Source organism: Sarcophilus harrisii, chromosome X (assembly GCF_902635505.1).
Source record: "Sarcophilus harrisii chromosome X, mSarHar1.11, whole genome shotgun sequence".
In the NCBI taxonomy this organism is placed as follows: domain Eukaryota; kingdom Metazoa; phylum Chordata; class Mammalia; order Dasyuromorphia; family Dasyuridae; genus Sarcophilus; species Sarcophilus harrisii.
This window is the reverse complement of record NC_045432.1, coordinates 15,043,301-15,054,806: the sequence shown is the minus strand read 5'-3', so window position 1 is coordinate 15,054,806 and position 11,506 is coordinate 15,043,301. Positions and strand designations below refer to the sequence as shown.

Genomic DNA, 11,506 nt, shown 5'->3' with positions numbered 1-11,506 from the left:
GCTGGAGTGAGAGGTGGGGAAACTGCAGGAGAGATCAGCATCTTCAAAGCAGACCCACTGTCTCTGGCCTGGGGCCTCCCTGTCCACAAGAAAAAAACAATAGTTATCTCCAAATATATTCCTCCCCTACTCAGCAACGAATTCTCCATAAGGAAAAAAAGAAAGTGACCAGAGAGACTGCTGGGAGCCAAGAGATGGGACATTGTGTTCCCCAGGATAGCCAGGAGGCTCGTGGGACTGAACTGAAGAGCACGTGGCAGGGAGTATGGTATGAGAAGATTGGAAAGATAGGAGTGGGGGACTAGATTACAAAGAGCTCGGAATGCCAAACAGAAGATTTTGTCCTTGATTCTGGAGATAAGGAGCCACCGAGTTGATTGAGTAGTGGGGAAGGGGGACTTGCACTCTAGGAAAATCGTTTTCACTTTGGTGACTGGATGGAGAGTAGGTGACTGGGGAGAGAACTGAGACAGGTGGGCACACCAGCAGCTATTGCAATAGGCCAGAAGTGAGATAATGAGGGTCTGCACTAGGGTGGAGGAAGTGTTAGAGTAGAGAAGGGAGAGTATTTGAGAGATGTTGAAGAGGTGACATCGACAGGCCCTGACAATAGATTAGATGTGGGAGGTGAGAGAGAGTGAGGAGTCCAAGATGGCGGCTAGACTGGGAGCCTGAGGGACTGAGAGGATGGAGGTGCCCTTTACAGTAACAGACAAGCTTAGAGATGAAGGGGGTTTAGAGGGAAAGATGAGTTCAGTTTTGAATATGTTGAGTTGAAAGACACCTTTTGGACATCCAGCTTGAGATGTCTGACAGGCCATTGGACACGGGAGCCCGGAGGCCAACTGAAATATCAGGGCAGGAAATATAGATTGGAGAATCATTAGCATAAAAATAGCCATTAAATCCATGGGAGCTGATGAGATCACCAAGTGAGAAGAGGGTCCAAGACAGAGCCTTGTGAGACACCTAGGGTTAGAGGGTGTGATCTGGAGGCAGATCTAGCAAAGGAGTCAGAGAAGGAGTGGTCCAATGGATAGGAGAAGAAGCACAAGAGAATGGTGTCCTAAAAACTTAAGAAGAAGAGAGTAGAAAGGAAAAGGGTAGCAAGGATGTCAAAGGTTCCAGAGAGGTCAAGAAGAACGAGGGCTGAGAAAAGGACATTAGATTTGGTCATAGTATGGTTGGAAACTAGATCATTGTTCTCATCTGCCTATTCCTGGGCTTGGGGAAGGTGAGTCACATGCTATGGGTAGATACCCCCAAACTCACCGCTGGGTTTGAGACCCCTCAGTTACCCTCAGCCTCATTTAGCCCGTCTGCCAGAATGGTTTTACTAAATAGAGTGTGATGACTGTGCGCTCTACAGCTTCTTGGAGCCCCGGGTGAGACACCAAAAGTGGATGGGAAGTCCTTACACCAGAGCTCTTAGTCTTCCCTACACACACCCTACACCCCACAACGTAAAGGGTTAAGAAGAGAGAAGAGAGAGAGCAGAACCTATTGTCGACAGTTTGCTGTTTTCCTCAATATTTTCTTTTCCCAAATATGTGTGAAGTTAGTTTTCACCATTCATTTTGGTAAGACTGTGCTCCAGATTTTTCTCCCTCACCTTCCTCCTCCCCAAGACAGCAAGCAATCTGATATAGGTTAAATATGTGCAATCCTTTTAAAAATATTTCCATATTTGCCATGTTATATAAGAAAAATCAGATCAAAAGGGGGAAAAACAGGAAAAAAGAAACAAACCAACCAAGGTGAAAATACTATGTTTTGATCTCCATCCAGGCTTCGAAGTTCTCCATCCATCCAGAGGATGCAGATGGCATTTTCCATCCCAAGTCTAATGGAATTGTATAGAAAGTTTTCTTAAGGAGATTAGCCACAAAGGAGAGTAACGATATAGGATGATGGGGGGACCAAGAGAAGGTTTTTGGGGGGAGGTAGGGGGCCTAGGTACGTTTGTAGGCAATGAGGAATTAGTAGACAGGGGGAAATTGAAGATAACTGAGGGTGAGAGTAAGAGAGGGGCCAGTCTGTTGGAGGAGAGAGGATGGAATAGGATCCAGTGTGCAGGGAGAAAGAAGTGTTTGCTTTGGTAAGGACTATGGCTTCCTCCTTGTGTGAGATGGAGGCAAGAAGGAGAAAGAGACAGAAGGCATCTGAGTGATAGAAGCGATAGGAGGAGGAGGAGACAAGAAGAGGAAGCTCTTCCCAAACCTCTTCTGTTCTGCCACAAACCTGCCGGGTCCTGCCTTTTCCCCACTTCTCAAAGGATTGTGAGCTTGAAAGGCACCTTAAGGAGTCATCTCATCCAGGCTTCTTAAACTTTTGCCACCAATGACACCTTTTCACCTGAGAAATTTTTACATGACCTTGGATATCCAGGTATATAAAATAGGTAGACAAATAAATAATAATTTCATGATCCCACAGTCAGTTATGTGATCCCATATGGTCCATGATCCACAGTTTAAGAAGCTTTGATCTAGTCTGATTTTACAGAGGTTAGAGGAAATGACAGAATCTGAGAGTTGGCAAGGAACTCAGGGGCTATCTAAAAGGAATCCTCACTATCACATACTTGACAGGTGCTCAGCCACCCTATACTTGAAGACTTCCAAACCCACCTCTTCCCAGAGCAGCCCATTGTACTCTGGCCAGCCTAAGGTCACTCACAGCAAAGCTACTGCTTGACCCCAGGCTCTCTGATTCCAAATCCACTGCTTTCTTCATCATGCCGTCCTCTCTCAGCCTTGTCTCTTCCTAAAGGCATCCCTAACCAGTGGTCAACCAGCCTTTGCTTTCAGACCTCCAATTGGGTGCTTGCATCGGCAGCACATATACTAAAATGAGAATGATACAGGGAAAATTTAGCATGGCTCCTGCACAAGGATGACAAGCAAATTTGTGAAGCGTTCTGTATTATTTTAGGAGGACGAGGGATAGTCTACCTCTCAGGTCTGTGGTGAAGGAAGGAATTTATGGCCAAAGAAGAACTAGAGAACATTGCAAAATATGAAATAGATGATTTTGATTATATTGAATTAAAAAGGTTTGTACAAACAAAACCAATGCAGCCAAGATTAGAAAGGAAGCAGAAAACTGGGGGGAAATTTTATATCCAAGGGTTCTTATAAAGGTCTCATTTCTAAAAGATATAGAGAATTGATTCAAATTTATAAGAATAGCAGCTATTCTCCAATTGATAAATGGTCACAGGATATGAACAGACAATTTTCAGACAAAGAAATTAAAGCCACCTCTGGTCATATGAAAAAATGCTCTAAAATCACTATTGATTAGAAAAATACAAATTAAGACAACTCTAAGGCAGCATTACACACCTCTCAGATTGGTTAAAATGAGAGGAAAAAATAATTATGAATATTGGAGGGGATGTGGGAAAACTGGGACATTAATACATTGTTGGTGAAGTTGTGAATTGATCCAACCATTCTGGAGAGCAGTTTGGAACTGTGCCCAGAGGGCTATCAAACTGTGTATACCCTTTGATCCAGCAGTGTTACTACTGGGCTTATATCCCAAAGAGATCTTAAAGGAGGGAAAGTGACCCCCATGTGCAAAAATGTTTGTGGCAGCCCTTTTTGTAGTGGCAAGGAACTGGAAACTTAGCGGATACCCATCAGTTGGAGAATAGCTGAATAAGTTATAGTCTATGAATGTTATGGAATATTATTGTTGTATAAGAAATGATGTTCTATCAGGAAAAAAAAGATTTCAGAAAAGACTTACATGAGCTGATGCAAAGTGAAATGAGCAGAATCAAGAGAACATTGTACACAGCAACAGCAAGACTCTGATGATAGACTGTGACTCTTTTCAACAATGAGGTGATTCAGGCCAATTCCAATAGACTTGTGATGGAGAGAGCCATCTGCATTTAGAGAGAGGACTGTGGGGACTGAATGTGGATAGTATTTTCACCTTTTTTACTGTTGTTTTCTTGCTTTTTCTCATTTTTTTCTCTTTTTGATCTGAAAAGATCAAAAAAGATCAAAAAGATCTTTTTCTTGTGCAGTATGATAATCGTGCTTGTTGTCTAGGGGAAAGGGGATGGGGGAAAGGGAGGGAGAAAAATTTGGAACACAGGGTTTTGCAAGAATGAATGTTGAAAACTATCTTTGCGTGTATTTTTTTGGCAAGGTAATCAGGGTTAAGTGACTTGCCCAGAGTCACACAGCTAGAAAGTGTTAAGTGTCTGAGACTATATTTGAACTCAGGTTCTCCTGATTTCAGGGGTGGAACACTATCCACTTTGCCATCTAGCTGCCCCACCTTTGCATGTATTTTGAAAATAAAAAGCTATTATTAAAAAAATTGGTAGAGGGGAATTGATCATAAACATTATATGTATGTATATAGTGTTTATGATTAACTCCTATATATATACGTATGTGAAATATTAATTATTTTAAACTTAAATACAAGAGAACATTTCCATATATACAGCAGAACATAAGAGAGAATTCAATATAAAACCAAAAATTCCATTTCATGAAAACTTATATAATAAATCCCAAATGTTGTTTTCAAATTCTCCCCCCCCCAAAAAAGGACCTCCAATCCCATGGAAGTCACTCCCTTCCTGGCTGCCCATCCCACCTCTAATTGCTTCAATTACATTTCCTTCCAACAAGCCTAAATCAGCCTCTTTGAGCCTTCCTCCATGGCTCCTTGTTTCTGCCCTCTGGGGTCAAACAGAACAAGCCACATGACAGCCCTTCCAAATTATATATATATATATATATATATATATATATATATATAAAATTTTATTTTTTTCCTTAATTATATGTCAAAACAATTTTTAAGATTCATTTTTGAAATTTTGGGGTTCCAAATTCTCTTTCTCCCTTTTTAGAGAAGGCAAGAAATATGATATACATGTGCAGTCATGCAAAACAGATTTCTATATTAGTCATATTGTGAAAGAAAACACAGACCAAAAATAAAACCCGTGAAAAAAAAATAAAGTTAAAAGCAGTATGGCTCACTCTGCATTTAGACTCGCTCAGTTCTTTCTCTGGAGGTGGGCAGCATTTTTCATCATGAGTCCCTTGGGGTTGTCTTGGATCGTTATTGACTTGCTGAGAAAAGAATCAAAATTGATCAGTGCACAAAGTTGCTGTTACTGTGCATGACGTTCTGGTTTTGCTGATTTCACTTTGCATCAGTTAACGGAAGTCTTTTCAGGTTTTTCTGACTACTCAAGTGGCCTTTCTAATTCTTGAACGCAGCTTGTACACCCTTCCATCCCCCAGTTTCTCTTTTCCAGAATGGACACCCTCACTTCCTCTGATGTATCTTTGTGGAGTTTTAGTTATCCTGATTTCTTCTGTATGCTTTGTAGTTTGAACTGTGACCCCCCCCCCCAGATGTGAAGTCAGCATGTGGTCTGAGCAGGGCAGCATATGGGACTGACCCCTCCATCTTTCCGGATGCTTCCAGAAGATCCTGCTGGGATCTGCTTCCCTAGCACGTGCTTTGCTCTGTATTAGAGTTAGGGAGACCTTCCACTCCAGCAGAAAGCTTAACTAGGGTGCACCAGATGGGGGGGGGGTTCCAACAAACCCTTCTCCCCTATGATCCTCCACCATCATCCTTGTCATTTTCCAAGATGGGGAAAACCTTTTCCTTTCTGTCCCTCCCCACCCCCAACTTGTTCTGATCCCACTTGGACCCTCCTCCCACCCCTTTGTTTCTGGTTTTTGGTCTGAGGGCAGCATGGATGTGCCCAGGGCTCGCTGAGTGGGAGTGGGGAACGACACTTCTGCTGTCAGAGAGCTTTTGGCCTAATTGGAGGAATGCAATGGGGCTGGCTATGTCTTCCTTTCACTTGTAATTTTCTCCCCCATCTCGGGCCAAAGGATCCTAGAACTTAAACTGCTTGCGAGGTTGTTTGGCTCAAATGGCCCTCTCATTTTACAGAGGAGGAAACTGAGGCCTGGGGAAAAGGGGGGGGGGGGTTTGACTTGCTCAAAGCCACCCAGGTAATAAGTGGAAGGGTTGGGATTGAACTCAAGGTTTCAGGTCCAAATCTATCGTTCTCTCCACCGCAGTGGACTGCCTCTTACCTCCTCCTTATTCTCCTTCCCTCCAAGGCCAATGTATGGATTAGTGGGAAGAATACTCAGTGGCTTTAGCATCAGAGAACCGGAGTTCCTAATCTAACCCTTCTACTTCAAGCCTGGGGAACCTTGGGCAAAATCTTCCCCTTCCTGAGCTCTAGTTTTCTCATTTGTAGAATGAAGGCTTTGAACCAGATGGCCCCGGAAATGGTCAAGGTACCCATGCCAGACCAGTGGCCCAGGCCTATGGCACCTGCCCGTTATTAACTGAGCTGGGAACCTTCCCCCACAGCGCCCCTTCATCCTGCTGAATTATGAGCTGGCTCAAGCACAGGAGTTGGTGGGGATTTGAACTCCCAAGTTCCAAGCCAAGCACGGCAGGGCTATTATCCCTGTCTGGCAATGGCAGGGCCTGGTCCAAGTTGTGCCCTGAGGCACTTGGGAAATCTAAGGGGAAAAGCAACTGTTCATACACCTGGACGTGCCAGGAACCCGAACAGGGAATACGGATAACCACGACCCCTCAGCTATTTCCCCTTGGCTATACCCAGACTAAACCCTCTGACCCCAAAGGGACCGACTCAGGTGCCAACTTGTGCCACCTACCAGGCCCCCCCCTTCTCTGGGCACCCTCAGGCCTGACAGTTGACCTAAGTCAGCTTCCGCGGACAGGTGGGGTCAGACCGATAGCTAGGGAAGCGGAGAAAATTAGGACGGTATTTGCCACAGGGGACATGTGTCTTTCCACCCCCCCCCCCAGTGTGCCCCGCCCCTTCCTTTGTCTGCCTGCCACCCTGGGGCTTGGGCCTACGCAGGAGGTGATGACATTTTGGCTCAATTTTCAAAGTTAGTCGGGAAGTTTTTGCGTGTGTTATTTCTAAAGATAACAAAGGTCAAAAGGCACCCAGCATTTTCTGGTTTCTCATAAGCTTCTGGTCAATATTTAATCTGGTTTATGTGGTTTTTTTTTTTTTTTTTTTTTTTTTTTTTTTTGTTTTCTAGGTGGCTTCTCCAGCCAGCTCGTAGCCACCCTCAAACACTCCTGAGGAAGGAACAGAGACAGTCCTGCCTGCCAGAGGAGCTCGGCGATGAGGAGCTAGGAGCCAGAGGCCCAGGGAAGCAGAGCCAACACTAGGGCACTCGAGGGGCTCCGAGCATCATGGTGTCTCTTGGCCTCCAGCTGCTGGGGTACATCCTGGGCCTCGTGGGGCTAGTGGGCACCCTGGTAGCCATGCTGCTCCCGAGCTGGAGAACGGGCTCCTACGTGGGGGCCAGCATCGTCACGGCCGTCGGCTTCTCCAAGGGTCTCTGGATGGAGTGTGCCACCCAGAGCACCGGCATCACTCAGTGCGACATCTACAGCACCCTGCTGGGGCTGCCGGCAGACATCCAGGCTGCCCAGGGCATGATGGTGGCTTCGAGCACCATCTCGTCCCTGGCCTGCATCATCTCGGTGGTGGGCATGAGGTGCACTGTCTTCTGCAAGGACTCCCCGGCCAAAGACAGGGTGGCGGTGGTAGGCGGAGTCTTCTTCCTCCTAGGAGGCCTCCTGGGTTTCATCCCCGTCGTCTGGAACCTGCACGGGATCCTGCGGGACTTCCACTCGCCGCTGGTGCCCGACAGCATGAAGTTCGAGATTGGAGAGGCCCTCTATCTCGGCATCATCTCCTCCCTCTTCTCTATGGTGGCCGGCACCATCCTCTGCTTCTCTTGCCCAGCCCGGGGGGGAGACCAGTCCCCCTACTATGGCGCTTACCAAGCTCAGCCCTTAGCCACCAGGGCCTCCCCTCGGCCGGGGCAGACCATAAAGGGCAAGAGCGAATTCAACTCCTACAGTCTGACAGGGTACGTGTGAGGAGGGCGCTGGGGGTTGGGGGGCAGAGTGGGGGGGCCGGCCCACGGCTCTCGTTTCCATCCGATCGAGTCGGGAGGCGATGCCGAAGATAGGACGGACCTCGGGGGTTCCCTGGAGTCTGACTGGAGGAGCTGGCGCCGAGGCCTTCCCACAGACCTCCCCCCCACCCGGCAGCCCCCCTCCCCACTGTCACCCTGCCCCTTTCTTTCCCCCAGCCCATGGGCCCCTCCCTGCCTTATATGTCTGGGAAGCCACCCCGTCCCCTCGCCTGCTCTGCCCCCTCCCCTGGGCCTTCTCGGCTCCAGAACTTCAGAGTCTCCCTACTTGAACCCTTCCCACCCCCGGCTCCTTCCAAGGCCCGGACCAGACGGACCCTTCTTCACTCCCATTGTTAGAGGCAGAGGAAGAGGAAGAGCCAGCTCCCACGGGGCTTCTGAGCCGGGCGTGGGAGGGGGAAGGCCCGGATCCCATCAAGCGTGCTTCCTCTGCCAGGAGGGTTCACAGAGGAGCCAGGAGCTTGGGCACTCTGGAGGGCACCCGCTCCAGGCCGCTGCCCTGGCGACGGGGAAGCTGCGGGAGCCCGAGATGAGAGGGGGGGAAGCCAGTTTTCCTAGAGATTTCCTAGAGATGCTCTCCGGCTTGGGGTGGAACAGCATGTGGGGCCCAGGAATATCCTGAGTCCTCCTACATTTCCTGAGAAATAGTCAAAATGGAAAAATAAAAATACTGAGCTAAAAGGTGTGTGTGTGCACGTGTGTGTTTTGTGTGTCCATGTGTGCATGAGCATGCACATGTGTGTGTTCTGTGTGTGTATGTGTGTGTGAAAGTCTCCAAGGATTTCCACCTAGTTTCTGAGTCCAGAAAGAAGGAGCTGTTCTGGAGCAGGCTTCCATTTGTCTTCTCAGCCCAGCCCCCTGAGCGGTGTAGCCCTGAGGGGAGCTCCCAGTGCTTCCGGGGGGCTGGAGGGGGCAACAAAAGCCTAGATGAACCTCGAACAAAGAACTAGGGAAACTGTCAGACTCAGTAGGCCCTCATGAGGGGCACCACAGACCAGGAGGGAGGACTGTCCTCAGTCCCTCTCCCCCTGCCTCCTGCCCCCATCCTACCCCTCTAAGCCTGTGGGCACCTTCCCCATCCTGAGTGTATCCGGACTCCAACAAGTCCTTCAGGCAACAAGTCCCGGCTCCGGCCGCCCAGCTTTGCTCACACAGCCCCCCTGCCTCAGCCCCATGACTCTTGTCTATCCTGTAAGACCTTGGCCTCCATCACTACAACTCGTGGCTCCCTCGCCCCCAACAATGCCTCCGTCTCACCCACCAGGTCCCCCGGCCCAGACCCCTCACAATATTAACTCCCCGTCCCTGGGTGGGAGCCGTCTCCCAGCTGTCCCGGAAGCTCCCTCTGGGCAGGCCTTAGACTGCGCCATCTTCCCCACTGTACCAAGACCAGTAGTGGTTGTTAGCGAGCACTCAATAAAGACTTTTGATTGGATTAAACTGTTGCTTGATTGGTTATTGAACGGCTACCGAGCAGGCTGGGCTATCTGCCTTTAGGTTCCCGGCTGCCCTCCCTGGGGAGAAGAGGCAGGCCCTGCGGCCCAGCTCCTCATGGTGTAAGGAACCAAGAAAGTGGCTCTGATCAACCCACTGAGGCCTGGAAGGTCTCAGAGGTCCTCGCTCTTTGGGAGCAAGTCCAGCTCAAAACTCCGGCTTGGGAATGAATGAGCCGTGTGTCCTTGTGACATACATGAAGGGGAGGGGACCGTGGGGAAGCAAACGGAGGACAGGCAGGGCCGAGAACTGTGGGACTGTGGGGGTCCCACTGAGTCACCTACAGGTCTCAGGAAGACAAGAAGTACCCACCTCCCTTTCCCCGTGAGAGACCAGGACCTATACACAGCCGGCCTGTTCTTTCAGGCTGTTGGGGAAACACCTTCTCGGGCCCAGTGATTGTAACAGCGCCAGCTGACATGGACAGGAATGGGCAGTGAAAAACCCAAACAAAACTCCCTCCACCCATGTAGCTTATGGTCTTAGAGACCGCCTCGGGCGGGAAGGACAAATGACTTATTCGGAGTCATATGGCCAGTATGGGTCCAAAGGGAAACCCGAATTCAAGTCTGAGCAACACTGGCCCTGAGAGGGGTATGCGTGGGTGAGACGGGAAGAGAGACAGAGAGTGGGGTGAGGAGACAGAGACAGACTGAAAGAGAGAGACAAAGTGAGAAAGAAAGACAGGGGGGAGAGAAGGGGGAAAAAGAGAGAGAAACAAAGAGAGACAGACACAGAGATAGAGACAAAGAAAAACTGAGACAGAAAGAGAGATAGAGACACAGAGACAAAGAGATGAAGACGCAGAGAGACAGGCAGAGACAAAGAAAGACAGAAAATCAGAGAGACAGACACAAAGAGACAAAGACAGAGACAGACAGAGACAGAGACAGACAGAGAAGGAGGGAGGGAGAGAAAGGAGGGAGACAAAGAGAGAAAGAAAGGAGGAGAAAAGGAAGAGGAGGAGAGAGAAACAAAGACAGATGCAGAGAGACAAAGAGACAAAGAAAAACAGACTGAGACAGAGAGAGACAAAAAGAGAAAGACAGAGACAAAGACAGAGAAACACACACACACAGAAACAGAGACAGGAATAGAGAGACAGAAAGAGAGATAGTGACATGCAGAGACTCAGAAAGAAATACAGACATAGAGCAGAGCAAGAGAGAGAGCAGGCTTTCTCCTTGGGGCCATCATCCCCCCACTTGGGTAAGCAGGACAGAAATTGTACCATTTCTCAAGGCCTCCACTTGGAAGCCCCGGAGCCCGGACAGGCCGGGGCAGAGCCTAAGAAGCACAGTTTTCCTTCTCCCTGGTCATTGAGCAAGAGTCCTCCAGTTTCCTAGAAAAGCCTCCTGGGTCTGGGTCCAAGTTGAATAGCTCTCAGTTCCCCAATTCACCCTGGGCCATAAAGTAATTTAGATTAGCACAGGGCCAAGTGAGAGGCTTGGGGGATAGTGGGGCCTTTGTGTCCAGAGCCTTAGCCCAGTCTCGCTGCTCTGACCCTTGTACAAGGCAGGCCTATTTGTCTAGCTCGCTCTGCCTGCAGAGGGTGTGACTGCTCCCCCTTTCTGGGCCCTCCGACTGGAAAGAAGCCCCACTGACTCAGGGACTCCTGCCAAAGGAGGGAGGATGTGCAAAGGGAAAGGGTATTTCTTCGGGATTCAGAAGGTCTGGGTTCTAATTTCACCTCTGACCTTGTTACCTGGGTGCCCTCAATCGAATCCCTTCCCCTCCCTGGGCCTCAGTGTCCCTCTCTGGAAAATGAGGGGGCGAAGCATTCTGCCCCCCTTGCCCCAGATTTCACTTTCCAACCTCAGTTAGCTGGGCCGCTCTCCCTAGGGCTGCTGGACGCAGCCTCCCCCTACCCCTCCGAGTCCTTTTTCTCCCCCCACTTGCTCAGTCCAAGCCAGCTTCTGGCTCTGGTTGCTGCTTTTGATGAACACATTTTGAGAGGGGAAAAAAACCACTTGAGCAGGAAGTGAGCTGGTTATCTCCTTTGGTCCCAG

The 11,506-nt window shown here is 49.0% G+C and overlaps 1 protein-coding gene and 1 non-coding gene across 2 annotated transcripts; both read left to right on the top strand.

The window, feature by feature from the left end:
• The first annotated feature begins 2,822 nt into the window (after positions 1-2,822).
• On the top strand, positions 2,823-2,930 carry LOC111721575. The gene has a single exon (XR_002770691.1). It is a non-coding gene; the product is annotated as a U6 spliceosomal RNA (small nuclear RNA).
• A 4,170-nt stretch (positions 2,931-7,100) lies between these two features.
• Positions 7,101-9,443, top strand: CLDN2 (claudin 2). Its single transcript, XM_023506871.2, has one exon. It carries the CDS (start codon positions 7,252-7,254, stop codon positions 7,945-7,947), a length of 696 nt encoding a protein of 231 aa, XP_023362639.2. The 5' UTR covers positions 7,101-7,251; the 3' UTR covers positions 7,948-9,443.
• The last annotated feature ends 2,063 nt before the right edge of the window (positions 9,444-11,506 follow it).

Bases quoted from the DNA above. Each gene is read 5' to 3' on its own strand.
- CLDN2 (XM_023506871.2), top strand. From the start codon at position 7,252: ATGGTGTCTCTTGGCCTCCAGCTGCTGGGGTACATCCTGGGCCTCGTG.